Source organism: Chrysemys picta, chromosome 1, assembly GCF_011386835.1.
Source record: "Chrysemys picta bellii isolate R12L10 chromosome 1, ASM1138683v2, whole genome shotgun sequence".
NCBI classification, from domain to species: Eukaryota; Metazoa; Chordata; order Testudines; family Emydidae; genus Chrysemys; species Chrysemys picta.
The window spans coordinates 245094743-245119544 of NC_088791.1; the positions used below are offsets into that span (position 1 = coordinate 245094743).

At 45.4% G+C, this 24802-nt stretch overlaps 1 protein-coding gene across 1 annotated transcript in view; it reads right to left on the reverse strand.

Moving 5' to 3' along the window:
- CUL4A (cullin 4A) overlaps positions 1-24802 on the reverse strand; it is an 88708-nt gene that overhangs the window by 7346 nt on the left and 56560 nt on the right. The window contains exons 13-18 of the mRNA XM_005307616.5: positions 20217-20327; positions 19218-19303; positions 18111-18218; positions 13421-13534; positions 12012-12117; positions 639-811 (exon numbers count right to left, since the gene is read on the reverse strand). Coding sequence (XP_005307673.1) covers positions 639-811; positions 12012-12117; positions 13421-13534; positions 18111-18218; positions 19218-19303; positions 20217-20327 — 698 coding nt within the window. The remainder of the gene's footprint in view (positions 1-638; positions 812-12011; positions 12118-13420; positions 13535-18110; positions 18219-19217; positions 19304-20216; positions 20328-24802) is intronic.

The following is a 24802-nucleotide window of genomic DNA, read 5'->3' on the forward strand; positions in this document are numbered from 1 at the left end:
AAGCATATGCAAAGCAAATTCACATACTTCTTATAAAATGTTAACTTGATAAACCAAACTACAATTAAAAAAAACAACAGTATTTCTTTAATTAAAAAATACATCAATACAGACGAGGTTTCTATGGAACCCTAATGTATATGGACCTTCTGAAATAGAGAATCATTCCAGGACTGTACGTTTCAAAGAGTTCTGTATGTTAATGGCAAAGAAAACAATTGGACATGCTAATTAAACACGTCAATCATGCTGACCCCAAGAATTGGAATCCATTCCCAAAGATATTCACAGCAACAGAGGGGATGATAATTATTTCAATAACTCTCTTCTCTCCAAATAAAAACAGTTGATATGTTAACAGCATTACTTTTGTTCTGTTCAATTAATGTAATGTCAATATTTCAACTGCACTGTCCAAACAGTTAAGATGTATTGAAAGGTATGTGAGATCATACCAATTTAGGACACAAACCGACTACCAATGAGACTAGAAATATTTCTCGCCTCCCAGGATGAGAAAAATATTGCTGAAAATGCAGAGACTGTGTCAACTCGGCCAGGACATATAGGTAAGCAAGGCACAGTATCAGTATTGTAATCAAAATAGATGCAAAGAGTAAGAGTATTTTAATACATACTGTTTCTTTCATCTGTATTTGGTTGATCTTTATTCTAAACAATTTATGCTTGAAGTCACCATTAAAAATGAATTTGTCTCCATCTTCTACATCCTTGCCTTTTGGATTTTTAATCAATACTCGTGCTTTCCCACAGGCCAAAGACTGCAAGGTTCTTCGCAATTCACTGTCCTCTGTAAACAGGTTAAAAATACAATAAAAAGCTGACTAGAAATTTGAAATATTAAATTGTTAATTTATAAATACAATTTAGAACATTCCTCCTTTTCTGAAGTATATTGCTAATAATTTCTTCCAACTCATTCCTAATTATGCAATGTAATTCACAACTTTAAAGGCCCAATCCTGCAGATCTTACTTATATGTAAGAACTAACAGTATTTCAACATTGTACAAGACATGAACAAAGACGTGGCCCCAGCCTCAAGGAGTTTACAATCCAAAAAAACAAAGATCAGACAAGTGTCAGAGGGGTAGCCATGTTAGTCTGGATCTGTAAAAAACGACAACAAGTCCTGTGGCACCTTATAGACTAACAAACGTATTGGAGCATAAGCTTTCATGGGTGCATGCGTCTGACGAAGTGGGTATTTACCCACGAAAGCTTATGCTCCAATACATCTGTTATTCTATAAGGTGCCACAGGACTCTGTCGCTTTTTAAAGATCAGACAAGAATGTACTTGGAGACTGAAGAGATTTAAAAAAAAAAAAAGTAAATTGTGTTACTCTGTGCTTCATCATTGGGTACTGTGATATGAGTATGTTCTAAGGTGAATATTATGTTAAAAGAAAAAGTGGACAGCTGTTCATGCTACCAGGAAAACATTTATGCACTAAAAACAATACAATATAGAAGAACTAGAAACCAAGGAATGACATAATGAATCTTAATATGTAAAGCACAAAGTCAAAAGCAACTTTGGTGTTAGGCAAAACAAACATATTAATACACTAAACATTAAACTTTGTGAAGACTTTTGTTAAAGCCCTGAAAATTTCAAAGTGAATGTACATTTTGTTGTTCTCTGCCTAATCTCTTGAATACCATTACCTGAAATATAAAAATCACAATAAAATGTGTTAAGATAGCACTGTGTGTAGACCTGTGAACTGAAATAGCAAAGGTTTTGCAAGCTAGTGCTGAAGTGCATTGGAAGAATTGAGTAAAATGCTAACATTATTAGGTCTAATATTAGCCCTATTAGTTTAGTTTTCACATTCCTGCAACACCACCATTAAGGGTACGTCTATACTTACCTCCGGGTCCGGCGGTAAGCAAGCGATCTTCTGGGTTCGATTTATCACGTCTTGTCTAGACACGATAAATCGATCCCGGAAGTGCTCGCCGTCGACGCCGGTACTCCTGCTCCGCGAGAGGAGTACGCGGAGTCGACGGGGGAGACTGCCTGCCACATCTGGACCCGCGGTAAGTTCGAACTAAGGTACTTGGACTTCAGCTACGTTATTCACATAGCTGAAGTTGCGTATCTTAGTTCGAAGTGGGGGGTTAGTGTGGACCAGGCCAAAGAAAACCTTTTTTTATTCCTTCTTTTGATGTAAGGGAGGGATGGACAATTATTTACAAAGACATTAAATTTACAAAAATATTAGATTGCAATAATTAAACAGTAAGCACCTATATGCTTTATATTTTTGAAGCACTATAAAGAATGGTTACTCTCCATTAGCTGTGGTTCTTCAAGATATATTGTCCACATGTAATTCCACTTCTGGTGTGCATACATCCTAGGCACAGAAAATTAGATTGTTTTTGAATAGCAGTGTCTGTTGAAGCCACAGCTGTGCCCAGTACACTACACTCCGGGTACGTCTACACAGCAATTTAAGCCCAGATCTGAAACCAGGCTCAAGCCAAACACCCATTGTATCCATACTGCAAATGTGTTAACCCAGGGCTCAGACCCAAGGTCCCAGGACCCTGCCAGGATGGAAGGTCCAAGCCTGTATTAAGCTGGGACCTAGGATCTGAGCCCTATTAGTTTCCTGTGGATATGTGGCACCAGCTTGACTTAGATCCCAGAAGTCCTCCAGATATATCCCAGAGTTCCTGGCAGCAGAGGAGCAATACTGCAGGCAGCCAGCGCAGTGGCCCTTGCTCCTGGGTCCCCCCTGCCCTACCTGCGGCTGTGTGACAGGGACGGCCAGGCAGCGTGCACTGTGAGGGTGGTGAGTGGGAGCCAACCCTCAAACTTTCCCGCAGTCTCTTTGGGATCCATTATCCCTGTTTCCCAGGGTGCGGCAGGAGCAGGGACAGGGGATCCTCAGGGGTTGCTGGAGTACACTGCACCCCAAGCTCTGGGCATGCACTTCATTACTCTGCAGCTGGCAGCAGCCAGTGTGTGTGTGTTCATTCCTCTGATACCTTCATTTTATGTCACACTTCAAAACAAACAGACTTCCCACTTTAAAAATTAAGAATGGCAAGTTTCATTTTAATAGTTTGACAGTCCTGGAGAGACAGATGTTCTGATTATCCTCAGAACAGATGCGCATGTGCATTTTCCTGCCAATATGACTCAGCTTAGAGCTGGAGAGCCCAATTCTCAGATTAGATAGTAGTCAGTAGAAAGCCTTCTCAAACTGCAGTTGTTCTACTGAGACAGCCACCAAAGGAGTTATTTATGCCGTTTATGTACTCATGTGCTCCTTATGGGCATCTGAGTACCATTAATACCACCACCGCAGTTAGGAAACAGTGTGGGCAACAGAGTTTGTCCACAGTGCTACACATTTAAAGGGCTAGAGTGTCAACACTGGGGGTGGGGGCGCTAGGCATAGGGTTACTGGGATAGGGTTACTTTGACTCAGGTTTGTGCACTACAGTGTGGACTTCGAGTCCTAGGTTTGAGCACGGATCAGAAAATTCTTAATCTAGGGTTAAAATACAGTGTAGATGCTAAAGCCCAGAGTTCCCTGACACACGTCAGCTGACTTGAGTCCCACTAACCTTAGGCTTACATTGCTGTCTAGACATAGCCTCTCTGGTGCTGCATAGAAGAGGATGTAAAGGGGGAGTGGCTGCAACCACTCTTCACCAAAACAGAATCCAGCTGATATAGGGCTGCAAACTAGCAGATAAGGCATGCGAGTCATGGCGTACATGTGGACAACATACTTACACTATAGTAACTGGTTCTTCAAAGTAACGACTCTACTCTTCTTCCAGTGATGTCCATATGTCTACTTCTGGTGACTCACAAGCAGTGATATGTTCTGAAAGTGGGTGATCACCGTCTACTAAAAGAATGTCTGTAAGACAGCTCTGTCAAAGTGTGTGTAAGACCGGGAGTCCTATACCAAGAAGTAGTGCTGGGAAAAGATGTGGACAGAATTCCAGGTAGCTGCTCTGCAAATCTCAGATACTGGGATTCTTATTAGAGAAGCAGCAGAGGCTCCTGGAGCTCTGGTGGAATGGCTCCTATCTGCATAGGTGAGTCCAAACACACACTCAGAGCAAGACAGTCCGAGTTTCATTTAGATAGTCTTTAGGTGGATATAGGCTGACTTTTCATCCCCTCAGCAAAGGCCAGAAACAGTCTAGGCAAGCTCCCGAATGGTCTTGTTCTGTCCAAATGAGAGAATCCCAACAACATCTAAAGTGAAATTTAACTTCCCCTGGATTAGCACAAGGATTGGGAAAGAAAACTGGCAGGTGGATCACCTGATTCAGGTGAAAATCTGAGACAACTTTAGGAAAGAACTTTGGGTGAGGTCCTAATGTCACTTTGCCCTTATGGAATTCTGTATACAAGGGTCCTGCTATGAGGGCTTGGATCGGTCCTATTTTTCTGGATGAGGTTTTAGCCACTAAGAAGGTGGTCTTCATAGACAGGTAGTATAAAGAGCAGGTAGATAAAAAAGTTTCAGGGGGAGGCCTCACTAACTCTGATAAAACCACAGTGAGTTTCCAGAGGGACAGGGTCTCTTGGACTAGAGGAAAGACATGAAGCTCTTGAGGAACCTAGCAACTGTTGGGTGTGAAGACAGATCTTCAATAGGAAAATAAGCAGAAACTGCCATCATATGGACTTCCATAGAAGTAATGGAGAGTCCTAAATGCATTAGGGCCAGCAAGTAATAGTTGCTACTGGGTTTTCTAGTGGGAGTAGGTGCTTCTGCATTGCCCAAAAAAGAACCTCTTCAATTTAGCTGAATAAGTTACTCGAATGGAATCATTTCTGCTACAAGCCGAAACATTCTGGACTTTCACAGAGTAGATTCTGTCTGTGGCTGTTAGCCAGCCAGCATCAGGCTGCGAGGTGCAGTGATGCTGGGTTTGAGTGTAGGATCTGGCCCTCAGTTTGTTTGATTACATCTGGCTGAACCACAAGTGTGATTGGGGGCTGTGTTGACAGGCTCATCAGCTCAGACTACCAGAACTGTCTGGGCCATGCTGGCATTGTCATTATCATCCTGTTTGAGCTTTCTCAAGATCCTCTGTATCAGTGGAATGAGTGGGTAAATAGGATTCCCAAAATACAGGGAATGCGGAAGGCCAGACCCTCCTCTAGAGCAAAATACTTGGCATTTCTTGTTCTAGTCTATGGCAAACAGGTCTATCCTTGGGCATCCCCACTTGTAGATGTAGCTGTCTTGCAGAAATGCGTTCTTGACTGAACGCTTATGTTTGTGTATCGTGTGCAGAACTGATCTGCTAGGGTGTTCTGCAAGCATGAAAGATGTAAGGCCAAAAGGTGTTACTTGGAAGCTGATACACCAGTCTCAGAGATGGATTGCTTCCTGGCAGAAAGGTAATGAGAGTGCCCCTCCCTGCTTACCAATGTAGTACATTGCTGTAGTATTGTCCTTCAGTACTTGGATTGTGCTTCCTCAGAATATGGTGGGTAGGAATGCCAGACAGACTTGGTTAACAGCTCTTAGTTCTAGGATATTATGTGGAGATTTACTTCTTGTGGGGGACAGATCATAGTCCCTGCATCTTCAAATGGTCCAGGTGAGCTCCCCTTCCAAGAATGGATGCATCTAGTCACCAGCTGTTTAGTGGATAGAGGCAGTAAGAATGGCACTCTGCTGTGCACACGTAGAGCGTCCTTCCACCAAGCTAACAAGGAGAGGGCTTCTTGAGAGACCATGACTGTCATATCTATGAGGTGTCTGCTGGGTAGAAAAACTGGTCATAACCATACTTGCATGGAGGATAACTGAAGTCTGGCAAACTGCATTACTTAGTGCAGGAGGCCATTTGTCCCATGAGCCTGAGAAATGTCCTGACTGATGTCTTTGGATAACCCTCGAGTTGCTCAGTAAAGTTGAGAATGGTGTCCAGAGCCTCTGTCTCCCAGAAGCTGGGATGGGGTGACAGGGGATGGATCACTTGATGATCACTGGTCTGTTCATTCTCTTTGAAGCACCTGGCATAGGCCACTGTCTCTGAAACCCAGAGTAGCGAAGAGTTCCAAATGGATGGAGTGATCACTTGTTGAGGTGACAGCCCCAAATCAACCAGTTGAAGTATGGGTAGATTTACACCTCTTGTCTCCTTAGGTGAGATGCCACTGCTAGGTTCTTGGTGAATATTCTGGAACCGTGTGGAGGCCGGAAGGAAGCACTCTATATTGACAGTAACCTGGAATGTGAGGTATTTCCTGTGGGCTGGATGAACTGCAATATGGAAATAGTTATCCAAAATGAAGAGCCACAAACCACTCTTGAGGATCTAAAGTAGGAATTATAAAAAGCTAGTGTTCCCATTCTGAACTTGAAACAATGGATGTATTTGTTGAGGTCCAGAATGGAATGCCATCCCCCTTTCTTCTTTGGGATTAAGTAGTAATGTGAATGAACCCTCCCGGCCTGGAATCCCACACGCACATTTCCCATTACTATGAGTTGCAGAAGGGAGTCTACTTCCCTCCTTAGCAGTATCTTGTAAGAGGGGTCCCTGAATCTGGATGGAGTACCCTTTGTTCATGATTTCCAGGACCCACTGATCCACAGTTACCTGTTTCAGGCTTCCTTGAAAAACAAACAAACAGATTGTTCTCAAATGACGGGAGAGGAAAATATTCTACAGTGCTATGCAACTCTCAACCTGTTGATAGGAAGCTGAAAAAGTGTGTATGTTGGGGATAGTAATAGGAAGAAGATTGTTTTCGGTTGGGGTAATTCTGTGACCTGTATTGCTTTGTCCTGGAAGCCGGAGCTTAGAACCCCAAAGAATATAAGGTGGCCCTTGCATCCTTTAAAGCAAGGGTCGGCAACCTTTCAGAAGTGGTGTGCCGAGTCTTCATTTACTCATTTTAATTTAAGGTTTCACGTGCCTGTAATACATTTTAACGTTTTTTAGAAGGTCTCTCTATATATGTCTATATATTATACAACTAATAAATAAATTAATGGAGATATCCTATCTCCTAGAACTGGAAGGGACCTTTAAACCTCATTGAGTCCACCCCCTCTGCCTTCACTAGCAGGACCAAGTACTGATTTTGCCCCAGATCTCTAAGTGGCCCCCTCAAGGATTGAACTCACAACCCTGGGTTTAGCAGGCCAATGCTCAAACCACTGAGCTATCCCTCCCTCAACTAAACTATTGTTGTATTGTAAAATAAACAAGGTTTTCAAAATGTTTAAGAAGCTTCATTTAAAATTAAATTAAAATGTTGATCTTATGCCGCCGGCCCGCTCAGCCCGCTGCTGGTCTGGTGTTCTGTTCACCTAGGCCTGCAGTGGGCTGAGCAGGGCCTGTGGCCAGGACCCCGGCTGGCAAGGGTCCGGCAGCCAGAACCCCAGACCAGCAGCGGGCTGTGCGGGGCCGGCAGCCAGGACCCCAGGACAGGTGTGGGCTGAGCGGCTCAGCCCACTGCCGCTCAGGGGTTCCATCTGCCGGCTCCTGCCAGCTGGGGTCCCGGTTGCCGGACCCGCTCAGCCCGCTGCCTGTCTGGGGTCCTGGCCCTGCCCACATACAGTGGGTACCTACCTTCTCCCTAGTTCTGGCCCATTCTCGTCCTCTCTCTGCACTGAGCTGAGGGTGGGAGTGCACTGAGCACAGGGCTGGGGGTGAAGGGTCTGGCCAGAAGCTAGAATGAGGGAGGGGGCTCAGGATTGGGGCAGGAGGTTTGGGTGTGGGGCACTTACCTGGGCAGCTCCCATTTGGTGCAAGGGGTGCAGTGGGAATGTGGGGGGAGTGCAGGAGCTCCCGTTTGGTGCTCAGAGTGGGGGTGGGGATGTGGGGGTGCAAGAGTCAGGATGAGGGGGGTGCATGGGGTGTGGGGGGGCTAGGTATGTGGGGAGGTGCAAGAGTCAGGGCAGAGAGCTGGGGGCATGTGAGGGGGTGCAGGTGTCAGGGCTGGGGTCGTGGGGGGGGTGAAGGAGTCAAGCAGAGAGCTGAGTGTGTATGAGGGGGGTACAGGGCTCAGGGCAGGGGTCTGGGGTGTGTGCAGGGCACAGGGCTCGGGTCTGGGGGGGGCAGGGCAAGGGGCTGGAGAGGATATGCCCCTATTCCACCCCCCTTTCCCCAAGGCCCTGCCCCTGCTTCTTCTCTGCCTCCGCCGGGAGCAGCGAGCACACTGACTCTGCTCCTTCCCGACCCCCTCCTTCACAAGGACCATCAGCTGATCAGCCGGCAGGGAGGGAGGGAGGGAGGGACGGAGAGGCGGAGGAGGGGCAGGAACCTTGCACACTATGGGAAGAGGCAGGGGAGCCGGCAGGACCAAGCTTCTGCCCCCTGACCCCGCAGGGGGTGGGGGCAGAGGGCGGAGAAGAACGGGTGGGGCCAGGCTGGGCAGGATTTTTAATTGCACACTGCTGCCTGCTGGGACTCCGGCAGGCAGCAGCGTGCCATTAAAAATCGGCATGCGTGCCATAGGTTGCCGACCCCTGCATTAAAGTGTGAAGATCTTTTGTGTGGGTATTGAAAAGGTCGCAGCCTTTGAAGAACAGGTCCTCAGTGGTTGTTTAGAACTTCTTTGGAATATTGGACGACTGCAACGAAGAGGCTCTATGCATAGTACAGTAACTCCTCACTTAAGGCTGTAGTTATGTTCCTGAAAAATGCGACTTTAAGCGAAACGATGTTAAGCGAATCCGATTTCCCCATAAGAATTAATGTAAATGAGGGGGTTAGGTTCCAGGAAAAAATTTTTCAATAGACAAAAGACTATATTTTTTTATATATAATATACACACACTCACAGAGAGTATAAGTTTTAAACAAACAATTTAATACTGGTACACAGTGATGATGATTGTGAAGCTTGGTTGAGGTGGAAGAGTCAGAGGGTGGGATATTTTCCAGGGAATGCCTTACTGCTAACGATGAACTAGCAATCGGTTGAGCTCTCAAGGGTTAACTCTCACACTCGACAAGGCAGCAGGAATGGAGGGAGGGAGGACAGCATTGCAGACAGACAGTGAGTGAGTGTGAGAGAGAGAGAGGCGCATTTCCCCTTTAAGTACGGTGACCCTACTCTTAAGCACACTACCTTGTTAATTAGATCAGCTTGCTGAGACTGCAGTTGCTGCCAGCAAGCTCCCTCCGTCCTGAACCCTGTTGTGTGTCCCCCCCCCCCATGGAAGATGGGGTAAGCGGGGTGCAGGAGCGGGGGGAGGGGGACACCCTGACAGCCCTCCTCTTCCTCCCCTCCCCCTCCCCCCCCGCACAGCAAGCAGGAGTCTCGGGGAGCAGCTCCAAGGCAGAGGGCAGGAGCAGCACATGGCAATGGGGGGAGGGACAGCTGAACTGCCGGCAATTGATAGCCTGCTGGGCAGCTGCTGCCCAGGGAACTTAGGGGAATGGGGAGCTGATAGGGGGGCTGCCGGTCCACCCTGATTCCAAGCCCCCACCAGCTAGCTGCAACGGACTGCTCTTCCTGCAAGCAGGGACAAAGCAGACAGCTGCCAAACGATGTCAGAAGGGAGCATTGCACAATTTTAAACGAGCATGTTCCCTAATTGATCAGCAACGTAACAAAACAACGTTAATCAGGATGACTTTAAGTGAAGAGTTACTGTAATCACTGTGTCTGAGGCATCAAGGGCAACTTACTACCACTTGCCTTTCTACCACAGCAGCTTTGAGTTCCTCCCTGTGATCCTGTGAGACTTCTGAACTGTGACACTTGGTCCCCATTCAATAAGTTCTATTTAGCCAGGAATGCTTGGTAGCTCAATATGGGCATTTGTAAGCTAGCCTGAGGAACATGCCTTGCTGCCAAAGAATTCAAGTTTCTTCAGGTTCTTGTTCCATGGTGTCATTTTGGATGGTCCCTGCTGTTTGTACCTCTCATGGATGCCTGTAACCACCAAGGACCCAGATGCGGGGTCATTATAGAAGTAACCAAACTCCTTTGAGGGGACTTGGTAGCAGCTATCTGCCTTATTTGAAGTGGGTTCCACTGAAGCTGGGGTCTATCACAGGTCTCTTGCTGGTTTCAACAAGGCTTCATTTATTGGCATTGCCAATCTACCAGAGCCCAAGGAACACAGGATGCAGACGTTAGCGTGACCTTTCCTGCATTCTCTCTACTGCAATTTCCAGGGTAACTGCCATTTGTTGGAGAAGCTCCTGGAAGATCAGATAGTTTGTTTCAGCACTGCCAGACAGAAGGGGGACAGTGTCAAAGTGAAGATGACAATATCACTGTTGAGATAGAGCAGGGTGATCTATGTGAGACAGATGTCCAGCCTATGTCCTGGTACTGATGTTGAGATGTATAGTAGACCAGCTGACCTTCCTGAGATGGATTAAGAGGGGACACAGACCTGGCTTTGGAGGTGGGAGAACCAATGAAGTCTTTCTACTGGCTGGCATCCCCAAACAGGCTCAGCATGGCCATTATTGCTTAAACTAGGGGTATGGAGAGAAGGAAGATACCACAATGGGTATCCTGTACCCAAGGGTATCCTATGCAGGAATTGAGATGGTGGATCCAGATAGCACAAGGGCTAGGAGTTTCCTAGTAGTTGTCTGCAATGGTGGCTCCAGCAGATTGGCTACTGTCAAGTCAATCAGTATTGCGAATCTCATCAGGACTGAGAGCTTGTCCTTCAGATCAGCTGGTAGTGTGGTGGGTGCTATGAATGCTGGTATGGAGCACTCTAGTGCCAAGGTAAGGTGTTTGGATGTCAGTGCCGGGTGTATCAATGCTGGGTGTTTTGTGGTCAATCGATCAGTATTGGTAGAGTCAGAAACAGGCTCCAAAAGCAGTGCTGAGGTCATCTGATGACAAAATGGTGCCGAGACATCAGCAGTATTTAATCTGAGCCCTGAACTGCCCCCTAGTTTGGATTTATTCAGTGCTGATGAGGGAAATCTCTCTCTCCAATGAAACCAGTATTCTTTCCTCCCTCTCTCCTCAGAAAATTCAACTGAGGCTAGGTTAGAAGCTCTCTCTAGTCAACAAGTGAGCCCTGAAGTTCAAGGTAGACCCGAGACTTACTGGACCACTCACAGAGACTAGTCTAGTTTGGCTGTTGTCTTCTTCTCAGGCTCAGATAATGCCCTTACGCATCTCTCCAAGAGAAAAAGTTTTGGCAGGATTCCCTTTCTTTGTATATCCTCTTTGAAAAAGAAAAACATATCAAGCATTTATCCTGTGTATATGCTTCATAGAGGCAGAAGCAGCACATGGAGTGTCCAGGATTGATAGGAATAGCTACCTCACAAGAGGGAAAGGATTTGAATCCTGGGGATTTCAACTGCACCATATCCAGGGGATCTGGTAGTGGGAATATCTCGGAAGCTGAAGAGCTTGTCTTCTCACGCAGAGATGCGGACAGTGTAGAGGTTCCATCTTGCTGCCCTGGGTAGTAAAAAGTAACTGGAAGGGGGTTGCAGCTGCTCTGCCCTTTATGCCCTCAGCTATGGAGTGCCAGAGGGCGTGTGGGCTACAGGCACAGTCTCAACAGGCACTGGTATAAAAAAAAAATTGATCTTGTGCCCATGGTGCTCATGCACACCAGAAGCGGAATACACATGGACAATCACGCAAGGATATTAATTCAAAACCCCTTCTCCAAACCAAAACTAATGCAATTGTTATAAAAAGGTCATTTTAAAGTATGATACTTGAAACTACAATAGAACCTTAATAATCTGCACACACAAAAATGGAGTCTCTACTTCTCAAAGAATTAAAAAAGCTGTAGTGAGGTCTTGTTAGCAAGAATGCATCAGTTTTATAAAATATATTACAGATCATTTACTAATACAAATACTAATACTAATTTACATACCCGCTGATTCACAAAAGTGTCTTAATAGCCATTGCAAGTTACTGAAATTAGCAACGTTCTGCTGTACTTAAAATTAGACTTTTACATCCAAAGTCATATTTAGAAGCTATTCAAATGAAAGAAAATAATGAATGCATGAAGTAAGTTTTCATACCTACACCAGTAGCCATTTTAATTTCTTCAAAAATAAATTCACCTCCTTCATTAAACATAAGCAGCACTAATGTCTGGAAGAGTGACACATGAAACTCTTTCTTTCCCTACAAAGGGAACAAAAAAACCACAAGTAACTGTAAATGATTTCTAGAGTTGTGTACAACATTTAAAGTATCAACTGTACAGTGCCAAACTTCAAAAACAACTCTGATAACAAGTTGTACGATCTATCAATTATTTATCAAATAGCTTCTAGATTAAGAGAAATGTGTATTTAAAAGGATTTTGCTGCCTACTTATGTATCCTAGAATGTGGTGCCAAGGAAATGTAACAATAGCAAGACAAATTACACACACACACCCCAACCCCCAAAAAACCCAACAACCCAACCAAAGCCCAAACAACCCTGGACATTATATTGGTAGTGTAGTGCACTAACAGGTTACCTGCATAGCCCAGTATTCACCTAACAGCATTTTCTTCTAGGTACCCACAGTGAGTGAAATCCTGACTTCAATGAAGTCAATAGCAAAACTCTCATTGACTTAAATGAGGCCAGAATTTTACCCAAGGTGGTGTTTAATAGAGATAAGCAAACTAACATGAAAGATATCAGTGTCAGATAAAACTTGACAGAACATGAACAAATTCTCTAATTCATGCAATTCTGCAGCAACAGCGTTAACTGAAGTGTGGCATTTGTAAAATTAGGCAATGGGAAGGAGATTAATAATTCAAGATCTCCATGCACAAACAACATTTTAAGTCTGTTGTCAATTACAAACTTGTCAGTCATCTTAACTTCACATGATCCCATGGCTCTAAAGTTTGCATTTATAACTAGTCATCATTAACATCAGAGTACAGTGTCTGTGTACAATGAGGTTATGTTACTGATGAAGATATCTCATGACATAGAACAAAAGCTATGTTAAGAAACATTTCAGTTATTTAATACTTTAATAATTCAAAAGCATTTAAATTTAACCACATTCATTAACTTATACCACTGATACTTTTCAGCATGGCTTTGTAATAGCTAAAGCTAATATTCAATCACTAGTTCCTTCAAAATACTATTAAAAAAATTTCCACCCCAATCTTTTAGTTTCCTGCCTGCTACAGGCTTCTCTTCATCAATAAATGAGACTTCCTACTGACCCACAACAGTCACTGCTGAAATACGTTTCACACTGGAGTTTTAACATGTTTACCTAAAATACGACATTCTAAATAAATGGCAAAGAAAACAAACTTTTATAATAGTTAATATAGACTATTGTTAGATTCTAGTCTTCTCTGCAAAAAAATTGTTTTATTAATGTACTGCTTAAAAAAAGCAAGAGATGCCAAATAAGTTATTTTATTTAAAAGCAGATGATTAAGCATTAAATAAGCAAACATACTTCCTTAAATTCTGCTTTCAAGACAGCATGCCCTAAAGTGGTCTGCCATTGAAGCTTTCGACCACTGTGTTTTCCAAGATAAAAGGTCTTAAATACCTCTTGAAGCTTAACCATCTGCAAACAAAAGAAAAAGAGGGAAAAAAAGTTAACCTATTTTATACCAAATTTAATCGATCAGACTGATTTTCACAGTAGTGTGTTAGGCTCATCTTAATATTTAAAATCAAAAAGTTTACACAAAAGTAAAGTTCAAGGGCCAAATCTGCCCTCATTTACATTGGTGCCAGCTTAAACAGAGCAAAAATTGATGCCAAACATTCATAGAATATAGTTTTCCTGAAACGAAATACATTTTAGTTAAGATAAAACCAAATTCCCATTAAAAGAATAAGAACATATACCAAAGTGGTGTTTTCATCTTAGGCCTACCATCAAATGTTCCCCACATGCGACGAAGTCAGAGGAGGAGGAGGAGGAGAGAAGGTTCTGAAAAGCCCCACTCCCATTTTGCACTCTGCTCCCAAGTCCTCATAGACTTTAAGACCAGAAGGATCATAGTGATCATCTAGTCCAGGGATGGGCAAACTATGGCCAGCAGGCCAAATCCAGCCCACCCACCGTTTTAAGCCAGCCCTCGAGCTCCCGTTGGGGAGCAGGGTCTGGCATTTGCTCTGCTCCGCCGCTCCAGCGGGAAGCGGGGTTCGGGGCCGTGCCACGCCGCTCCCGAAAGTGGCGGCATAGCCCCGTTCCGGCTCCTACGTGTAGGGGCAGCCAGGGGCCTCCGCTCCACACCCTGCCCCCGCAGCTCCCATTGCTGGGAACTGCAGCCAATGGGAGCTGCAGGGGTGGCACCTGTGGACAAAGCAGCACGCAGAGCTGCCTGGCCGCAGATACATGTAGAAGCCAGAGTGGGGACATGACTGCTGCTTCCAGGAGCCGCTTAAGGTAAGCGCTGCCTGAAGCCTGCACCCCTGAGTCTCTCCCCACACCCCAACCCTGATCCCCCTACCAGCCTCCAAACCCCTCAATCCCAGCCCGGGGCACCTCCTGCACCCCGAACTCCTCATCCCCAGCCCCACTCCAGAGCCCGCACCCCCAGCTGGAGCCCTCACCCCACCCCGCACCCTACTCCCCCACCTCAACCCAGAGCCCCCTCCTGCACCCTGAACTCCTCATTTCTAGCCCAACCTCTGAGCCGTCACCCCCTCCTGCACCCCAATCCCAATTTCGTCAGCATTCATGGCCCACCATATAATTTCCATACCCAGATGTGGCCCTCAGGCTACAGTTTGCCCCCCCCCCCCCCCCATCTAGTCTGAGTTCCTGCACATTGCAGGCCACAGAACCTCAACTAATGGGATTTGAAAGACTCTGAAACCTACCCATTTCTCCATGTGGAAGATGGGTTATATCTGGTAAAACAGGTATGTATATAAGCTGTTTATTGTTTTCAAAATGTTTTTTTCATAATTTTTTCCTAAATATTTTATGTTTTGAAGGCTGGCTGGTTAACCATTTTGTGAATTTTCAACCACTTTCTTTCCCCCACCCACCTTCGAAATTTGAGAAGTTTTGACCTATTCTAGTTTACTCCTGGGGAATTTTGCACAACTGTGTGTGTGCGCAGAATTATTTGCTTCCCTGCAGAAAAATGACTGACTTTCTGATAGGGAAGCAAAGGGAAGCCGCAAAAATAATCATGCGCCGCTCTCCAGCAGCGTGGGTGTGTTGTTTCGGGCATCTGGAGCAGCCAGGGAGGACGGGGGGGAGAAAGAGGCAGAATGGGGCTGGAGATGCCCCAGACAGTGGCTCTTACCCTGTGCAAGGCTCAACAGCTAGTCCTGGCTGGGCTGGGCAGGACAGGACTTCCTCTTCCCCTACAAGTAGCGACCAGGGCTGGGTCAGACCCATCCCCAGCAACCTCGCTGGCTGCAGGAAACTCCGCAACTCCCCCCACGCTTTCTCTCTCAGCCATAGGGGGGAGGGATCCCTGTACAGGGAGCTGCTCCCCCATCCACCCAACTCCCGTGCATCTGGACCCACCTCATATCCAGATCGCCCCATCGAGCCTCACCCCCTGCACCCAGAACCCCCTAAACCTGAACCCACACCCCGCCAAGCCTCACCCTCTGCATCTGGACCCCACCCTTGAACCCAGACCAATCCCCTCATTCAAACCCCCACCCCAACAAGCCCCACTTCACCTGCACTTGGACCACCCGACTAGCCCACCCAGACCCGCACTCCAGTGAGCCCCACCAAGACAGAACCTGGATCCCCCTCCGCAGAGCCCTGTACATCCAGACCCCCCTGCTGAGCCCCAACCACCTTCATCTGGACCCCACTGCACAGTCCCATTGCCTCTGCACCAGAACTGCCCCCAATGAGCCCCTATTCATCCAGATCTTCCCCCAGGAAGCCGCCCGTGCCCAGACTGCCCCACAAAGAACCCTATCTCTCCACACTAAGCCCTTCCACACTTGGGATCCTGCTGGGCTGCGCCTGCCAGCCTACATCGAGTATGCTTGGCATGGAGGAGCAGGGCCCAAGGGTATTTCTGGGGCAGGCCTGGCCCTTGTGCTGTGTCAGGGTCGGGTGCTAATACCAGACACCTCTGTGTTCTTGGGTAACCAGGGTGCAGTATCCAGCCTGACTCATGAAAGACACCCCCTCCCCGCCCCCACCTCTGCTTAAACCAAAATCCATCAGAGGGGAAAAAAACTTGCAGAGAGCAGTGAAGGGCATTGGGAGACACACCTAGACCCCTCCTGACAAGGGTGACAAGATTAAGACATCTCCATTAGCATACAGATGGAGAGCAGAAACAACTCACCTATCCTCATCTGCATGAAAAATGGGACAGGAAGACATCTCAATTTACATACAGAATGGAGAACAGAAAACCACACTGAATTCTGGGACCAGAAAAAGCAGGGAAGCACTGCATCATGGGAATCTCTGCTCCAGATGCTAATGAACCTATGTCTGCACACACCCAGCTCAGCAATTATCAGACCAATTCTAGTAATGAATCCTTAATTGATATCCAAATACTGAAGCAGCCTAGTTGCATTGTGAGCTCCCTGGAAGAAAACACCACCCATAGCCAAGAGTGATCAGCTCCTATTGTCTAGCCTAAAGAAAACCCTTGAGTCATCAGCTTACCTATAAACAAATTTAGTGTTCTCCCTTGAACAATTGTATTTTCTCTACAAAAATCCCTACTCACCCTCTAGTCAGGGTTCTGATGCTTAGATCCAAACTAGGCATCAGTTCCACTGGAACTCCATCTTCTCCTGACTGATCGTGCTGGGGGCTCTGCCTGTCTCTAGCATTCAGGACCCTCTGCTACCACCATCACCTGGGAACCCAGACCAGTTCAAGCCTCATGGAGTGCGTGAGGACCCCCCCCCCCCCCCCGCTCTCTCTCTCTGCTTTCCTTTCTACCTTAGGTATTAACCTTTAATAATTTATGTTATGTTGGGTTAGCCCTCCTTGTGTAGTTATCACTATTATTCAATAAATAACTTTTATGGTTAAGTTGGTTGCTTCTCTCTCTCTTGCTGAACTTTACTCTTTTGTGTTTTTAGCTTCCCCCATTTACTCTACAGCAACGCTTCTTTTACTTAAGCTAAAGATCCCTGCAGCACCCAAAATACTGTGGAGTTTGCTCATCAAGTAGGTTACTGCCAGTACAATTGTGATGTGAGAGTGGGGAAAGGGACGTGCTGAATCTGGGACCCATAAGGCTAACAGCTTGAAAGTACTGCTTGACCCAATCCATGGAGCCCAGGGGCATACAGGTCTGTCTCATCTTATGCTGGGGTTACGTTCCGCGGTCAGCGCGTAAAGCGAAAACCGCGTATAGTCAAAATTACACTGAGTGTAATGGCAGGCGGAATCACCCGCACTACAGGAACAGTATTTAAACTGTTATTTTTCTCTTTTTTTTTTTTGTCTTTGCCGACCGTATAAAGCTGAATTCGCGCATGTTAAATGCGCGTAAGATGCGACAGACCTGTATAAAAAAAGTCAGCTTGAAAGTGCTGCTTCATCCAGCCCAGTGAGTCCAGAGACATAAGGGGTCAGCTTGACAGTGCTGATTGACCTGGTCCGCTCAGACTTGCTCTGTTAATGTGTGTGTCTGTGTGTGTGTGTTCATCCAGTTTTGGGGCTGGAGAAACCCAGCCCTAGGGAACGTAGGTCCTGCAAGATAGCGCCATTGAAAGGGGACTTGCAGCAGGGAGAAGTAGAGCTCCATATAAAAACACAAGTGACACAAACAGTACATTGATAAAATTACAAAATCCCCTTCCCCAGAAGAGTAACCCGAATAAATGAGCATACCCCAAAGTAATGGGCATATCTGTAACAGTGCAGCCTCACCACTGAGTCCATGTCCCGGGGGAGGGAGGGGCTGCAGGGTGATCTCCCACCTCTGTGCAGTCTGTGGCCTGTGCTCCCCACTGCCATGCTGGAGCCTCCACATTTATTTATTGACAAAACTTTCAGAATTTTAAAATATTGCGTGCATAATTTTTAATTTTTTGGTGCAGAATTCCCTCAGGCGTACTAGTCTAGTTATACGTAATTGAAAACAGTTATAATTGGATGTGTTAGGCAACCTAAATATTGAAATTCCTAGTCCTCTGCCATGATAGACTGCAAATTCTAGTTCTAAAAGACTCACCTCTGGAGTTAAGTGGACTTCCACGGGTGTATAGGTTGGCCAATATCCCATAGTAAGTATATTTACCGTCAGGTCTATATTGCCTGGATCACTTTGGTTCTGCATATACTAAAATAAAATTAAAAAACCCAAACCTGTTAAAAATTCTGCTAACGCAATAAATCAAAAATAAACTTGGAAAAGTAAATCAATATATGGCTTCTGTTAATATCTGGAATAGTGATTTTTTTTTTTTTTTTTAAACAGTGAATTAATTTTGGCACAATGAATTAATTCCGGCAAGTCATTAAAACACCCAAAGAGCTGACTATAAACCAAAGTTGAATTTATAAAGCATTTCTCATTGGAGCACTGTGCAATACAAAAATCTGTGATCAAAAACAATTAACTGCTACAGCAAACATAGGTGCTCTTAATTTTTTAAAATACTGATTCCAGTTGGAAATTATGGACAGTATCAGGAAGCTTTCTAGAGGTGATGTCCACAGTTGGAAAATGCTCTAACTCCCACTGTCCGAAAGTCATGCAAAGGCACACTACTACATACCTAAGCAATTCAGAACATAGTGAATGGTTGGGAACAAAACAGACAATATGATTATCTATTAAATCTGTTCTTCTAAAGGACTTCAAAGTCAAAAGAATTTTAAAAAATCCATACAAAAACATTTGAGGGATGTTAAGAAGATACACCATGGTACATTTTAAAGAAATGCAGTCTAGACAGCACTTGGGCTGGGCATCCAGAGAACATAACAGCAACAATCCAGTCTGTATGGCGCAAGAACATTCATCACCAGATGTAGGTCATTCATACTGAACTAATCACAACCTGGCAATAATTCCCACATGATAAAATGGAGTCTTAAAATCAATTTTAGAGATGGGTCTAATAATAAATTTAGTGGCAATACTACATTCAGGCTTTATTATTAAGAGTTAAAACAAAATCAAATGAAACTGTAGGGTCAGATAACGTCCCAGCAGATATGCTGAACTATAAACAATCTGTGGAAAATCTGTTTTGTCACGGTTTAATTCAATACAATTATGTGATATCATCCTAGCTGGTGTAAATATACCATGCATAAGTGAAGTTAAATTTACCTGCTTAAACTGAATCATGACATCTTTTGAAAGTTCCATATCCTTGAACATTCCCTCCAGTTTACTGGTGAAAGCAGCACCACATTCTGTCACAAATTAAAGCAAAGTTTCCATGATTATAACAAACATAAAACAAGTAATAAAGGCTTAAGCTTAATGTTGGGCTAGTGTGACGGTCCCTGGGATGCAAATCCAGATAAGCTGAGGCTCCCGTCTTCTGCTTCTTACTCATCTTTACAATTTCCTTTGTTCTACTTCCCTTACAATTGTTCACCGCCTTTTCACTAGAAAATCACTTCAAACTATTTTACTAGTGCTTGAAGTGTAAATCTTAGTTAAAATAGCAAGCTGTGTGCAAATCCTGCATAACTATACCACTGTGACAGGGTTCAGGTGCAAACCCAGACCAGTGAGGGGTTGTGTCACCACTTGCCCTGCAAACCTGGGTGCCTCACAATGCTTTGCTGCTGTTGCTCCCAACCAGGGACACACTCAGCCAGCCTATCAGCATGCAGATCACACCCTGAGTGTCTGTGTGCTAAGACAGCCCTGATTCAGCAGCTCTGACTCCAGCAGCCCATTTATAGCCCCACAGCCCCACTTTGGCTTCCACCAGGTTTGGTTATAACACTTTCATGGTGACCCCAACACACTGCCAATCCCAAATTTTCTCCAACCCATGTGCTCTGTAGTGTCCAGCCCTCTCCTGGACAGATCAGAGAAATTATAAGGTTAGTCTGTTCTCTAAAGTCCCCAAAGCACAGCACAGCTTAATGTCACAGATTTCCAAAAGAACTCCACTCCCATTTAGGCACCTAAATTAAAATTTCACATTTCCTCGAGTACATAGCAATCAGCAGTTCCTACTCTGAACAGTGGGAGCCATATGGTGCTCAGTGCTTTTGAAAATTTGGCCCAGTCACTTTAACATAAATATAAATAAAGGTTCAGGTTTAAAACATAAAGGAAGTAAAAAATTCAACATTTGCAGCTGCTCACCATGTTTAAGCTTTGACAGCATTGACTTCTCAGCATCTACTGATGCACTTTTTCCAACCAGCAGTCTTTTGGCCAAATCTTTCTTATAAAATGCCTCAAATACATCTTTACCTGTATGGAGAGAAAACAACAAAAAACCTTGAGAAATCAAACATTACACTTTTACTACTTATCTTCAATTATACAGAATGTCCTTTCTCTTGACTTGCTGAAAAGTGGAAAACAGTTACATATCTGTACAGTAACTGTTCTTCGAGATGTGCTGTGCACATATACGTATCACTAGAGTTGTACGTGCTCCCAACGCACTTGAGTTGCAGATTTTTGCCTGCACTAGGCTGCACACATGCCCCCTGCTCTCCTCACGGACCAAGTCGAGGATTACCACCATCTCCGTTTCTGTTCCCTCATACCACAGTTTAACATCCGAAGCAGTGGGGAAACTAGGAGAGATTATGGAAGGTATATGAGCACAGCGTATCTCAAAGAATAACAATTACCATACAGGTAAAGCAAGCATTTTTTCTCCTTCGAATGATTCTGTGCATATACATTCAATTTTGGATTATTTGAACAAGAGATCAAAACACTGACTTACCAAAGTTGGCGTCATCTCATGAAGCTTGAGAAATAGTTGTATGTGGAGAAGATACGTAAAGATGACCATGTTGCTGACTCGCAGATGTCTAGGAATATTGCTCAGTAAGGTAATCAAAAAGTAAGAAGATAGAAAAGTCATTCTGTATTGCTGAGAAGAAGTGAAGTGGATTCTTAATGAACTAACTGAAAGGCCAGATGATTTCAGATGCAGTAGGTAGTCCAGTATGTATGTATTCTTTATATAGTGAGGAAATAGTGGGATGGCACCGAGATCAAAAGCTTCTTCCATTGTGTGGCGTATGTGGCCCTGGTGGAGTCCTTTCTGCTACTCATCAAGATGGCTTGGACTTCTCAGGACAATCTCTCACACATATTCAACCAGAAATTATCCATGCAGTGAGGTGGAGAGATTTAAGGTTAGGATTCAGACACTTGTCCAAGTTTTGACATAGGAGATCCTTGACCAGGGTAAAATTATCAGTGGCCTGATAAAGAGCTGATGTAAGTCCATGAACCAATATTGTCATGGCCAAGCTGGTGCCACAAGGATTTATGTTGCCTGGTCTCTTTTCATCTTCCTGGAGTACTCTTGGAATGTGAGGAACTGAGGGGAATGCACAGAGCAGATGACTGGACCAGAGAAGAAGAAAGGCATCCAGCATGGAACTTGGGCTGCAGCCCACTTTGAAGCAAAATTCCCTGCATCTGTTGTTGAGGTTGGTCACAAATAAGTTTATTATTGGGTACCCCCACTGTTGGAAGATCTGGAGAAGAACATCCTTCCTGACTGACCACTTGTGTTGGTCAAGTTTCTACTGAGGGTATCTACAACAGTGTTCCTCACCCCTGGAATGTAAAGCTTTTAGCGAAATCTTGTTTCTTATACAGAGATTCCACAGGCAATTCGCTTGTTGGAGCAGTTGAGATAACCCTGCAACCCCCTTGCTTGTTCAGATAAAACATGCTAGTGGTATTGTCCATCAGAACTTAAACAAACTGGTTCCTGATGGTGGATATAAATGTCTTGCAGGCTTGATGAATGGCACAGAGCTCTAGCACTTTTATGTGGAGTGAGACCTCCTGAGGTTACCAAAGAACTTGTGCATGGAGCTGACCGAGATGACCCTCCCAGCCTTTGGTGAATGCATCTGTTACCAGAGTCATAGTCTGTTCTGGTGGCAAAAAGAGAGCCCCATTGCAGACGTTCAGAGGGTCTATCCAGTAGTCCAGGGACTGAAGCTCTTATGCAGGTATGCAAATCAACATGTCTAGTGAATACCACTCAGTCAGTATGCTGAGGAAACCCAGGCTTGCAGACAGTGGAGGTGAGGTCTGGCATGCAGAATCACATGTGCATGAAGCCACATACCCCAATAGTTGTAAGCAAAAATAAACTTGTCTTTGAGTTGGATGTGAGGTTTTAGGCCCAAAAAAACTATGGACTGAATCCTGTCCACAGGAAGGTACCCACAGCAGTTATGGCGTTAAGGACTGCCCCTATGAAAAGTTATTCATTGTGTGGTCATAACTTTAGTTTGTCTATATTCAATTTCAGGCCTGGACCAGAGAGCAGTGGTCTGATGACAAAGATGCTGTTTTGAACATGGGCACTTGATCTTCCACAAACTAGCCAACTGTCCAGGTAAGGAAATATCTGAATACCTACTGTGACAGACCCAGACCAGTGGGGTACAGGAGTCTGGTAGAGGGCAAATATACTGGTCACTGGATGAGTAGTTTTCTGTTCCCTGAGTGGCCAGAGCAGGGGCTGCACTAGAGTAGTTAGGAACCTGCTAGAACCAGTTAAGGCAGGCAGGCTAATTAGGACACCTGGAGCCAATTAAGAAGAAGCTGCTAGAATCAATTAAGGCCGGCTAATCAGGGCACCTGGGTTATAAAAGGAGCTCACTTCAGTTTGTGGTGCAAGTGTGAGGAGCTGGGAACAAGAGGCGCAAGGAGCTGAGAGTGAGAGGGTGTGCTGCTGGAGGACTGAGGAGCACAAGCATTATCAGACACCAGGAGGAAGGTCCTGTGGTGAGAATAAGGATGGTGTTTGGAGGAGGCCATGAGGAAGTAGCCCAGGGAGTTGTAGCTATCATGCAGCTGTTACAGGAGCACTATAGACAGCTGCAGTCCACAGGGCCCTGGGTTGGAACCCGGGGTAGAGGGCGGGCCCGGGTTCCCCCCAAACCTCCCAATTGACCTGGACTGTGGGTTCTTCCAGAGGGGAAGGTCTCTGGGCTGTTCCCCAACCCACATGGTGAATCTCTGAGGCAAGAAAATCTGCCAATAAACGCAGGACCCACCAAGATAGAGGAGGAACTTTGTCACACTACGCAATGCAGATTGGCTACCACCACCATCATGCACTTGGCAAAGGTTCTTAGGGTCGAAGATAACCCGAACGGAAGCTCTGTGTAAAGGTAGTTGTTGTTGCTTGCTATGAACTGAAGAATCTGTCTGTGGCCAGGATGTATTGCCACATGAAAGTAACCATCATGCAAACAAGGGCAGTATACCAATCTCTAGGGAAGGGATAATGGAAGCAAAGGTGACCGTCCTGAACTTGATCTTACTGATGAACCGGTTTAGGTTTCTGAGGTCTAGAATGGGACAAAGACCACAAGATTTTGGGGAATCAGGAAGTACTGGAAATAAAAACCTTTTATTGGTAAGGTACTTCCTCTCTGCTCCCAGGTCCGAAAAAGACTGCACTTCTGGAATCAATACACAGTCTTGTAAAATGGATCCCTAAAAATGACAGGGAAGGTGGACTGAGGAAGAGGAAGGAGCTGAACTGGGTAAAGTATTCCTCTTTCACAGCTGTACACCCACTTGTATGATGTGATCTGCTTCCGAACACTGAGAGAGAGAGGGGGGGGGGGGGTAGTATTCAAAGGGAAGGAGATGAGATATAGTCGGTGTTCTGTCCTCGATGGAGTAGTCAAAACAACTGCTTCAAAGCTGCAGTGGTCTGGTAAGAAGGGCCTGTTGTGGATGAATCCGACTGATGACATCTCTAGGAGGTTTAAACCTTCCTTTGGAAGTATCCTGAGACATCTGCTAAGAGGTCTTGTAGTACGACTGAGGTTTAAATGGTTTCTTCTTTGTTACTGGGGTGTAAACCCCCAATGACGGGAGGTCACTCATGGATCTTTTAAGGTGCACATGGCATTATCCTTTTCTGGGGAAACACTGAACTCTTTGAAGGCTAAATCTCCTATTGTATTTTGCAACTTTCTTGGGATGGCAGAGGGTTGCAGCCAAGAGGAGAATCTCATCAAGATAGGTATAGCCAAGGAGCATGAGGCAGCATCAACTGTATCAATGGCTGCTTGAAGCGATGTTCAGGCAGCAAGGTGTCCTTAAGAAACTAATGGCCAAAAATTCTTCTCTGTACTCCTCAGGCAATTTGTCTGCAAACTTGGACACTGCTGACCAATTAAGAAAAGTGTATTTAACCAACAGTGCCTGGTAATTTGACACTTGCTGGCAGTGGTATAGGCCTTCCTGCCATACAAGTCCAGTCTTTTAAACTCCTTGTTGTTAGTGTCCCTGGGGTGAGACTGCCAGGCACACTTAGTAGTGGCCATAATCTCAAGGAAGTCAGGAGTAGGATAGAAAAGAAATAATCAAAGTCTTGCTGAGGAACATGATAGCGCCTAGTCACCTGCTGGCAGTGGGTGGGATAGAAGCTGGCGTCTGCCAGAGGGAACTGACTGGTTCCAGCAAAGGCTTCATTAATGGGAAGGGTGATCATTCTTGATCCTGCAGCCTCACCTCGCCGCCCCACCAGCGCTCTGGCCTGCCGCTCCTGCCAGGCAGCATGGCTAGCTGCGAGCTTCTGCTGCTCTGAGAAGCATGGTAAGGGGGTGAGGGGTTGGATAAGGGGCAGGGGGTCGCCGGGGACAAGGAGCGGGGGGGTTGGATGGGGGGGCAGTCAGGGGACAGAGAGCAGGGGGGTTGAATAAGGGGTGGGGTCCTGG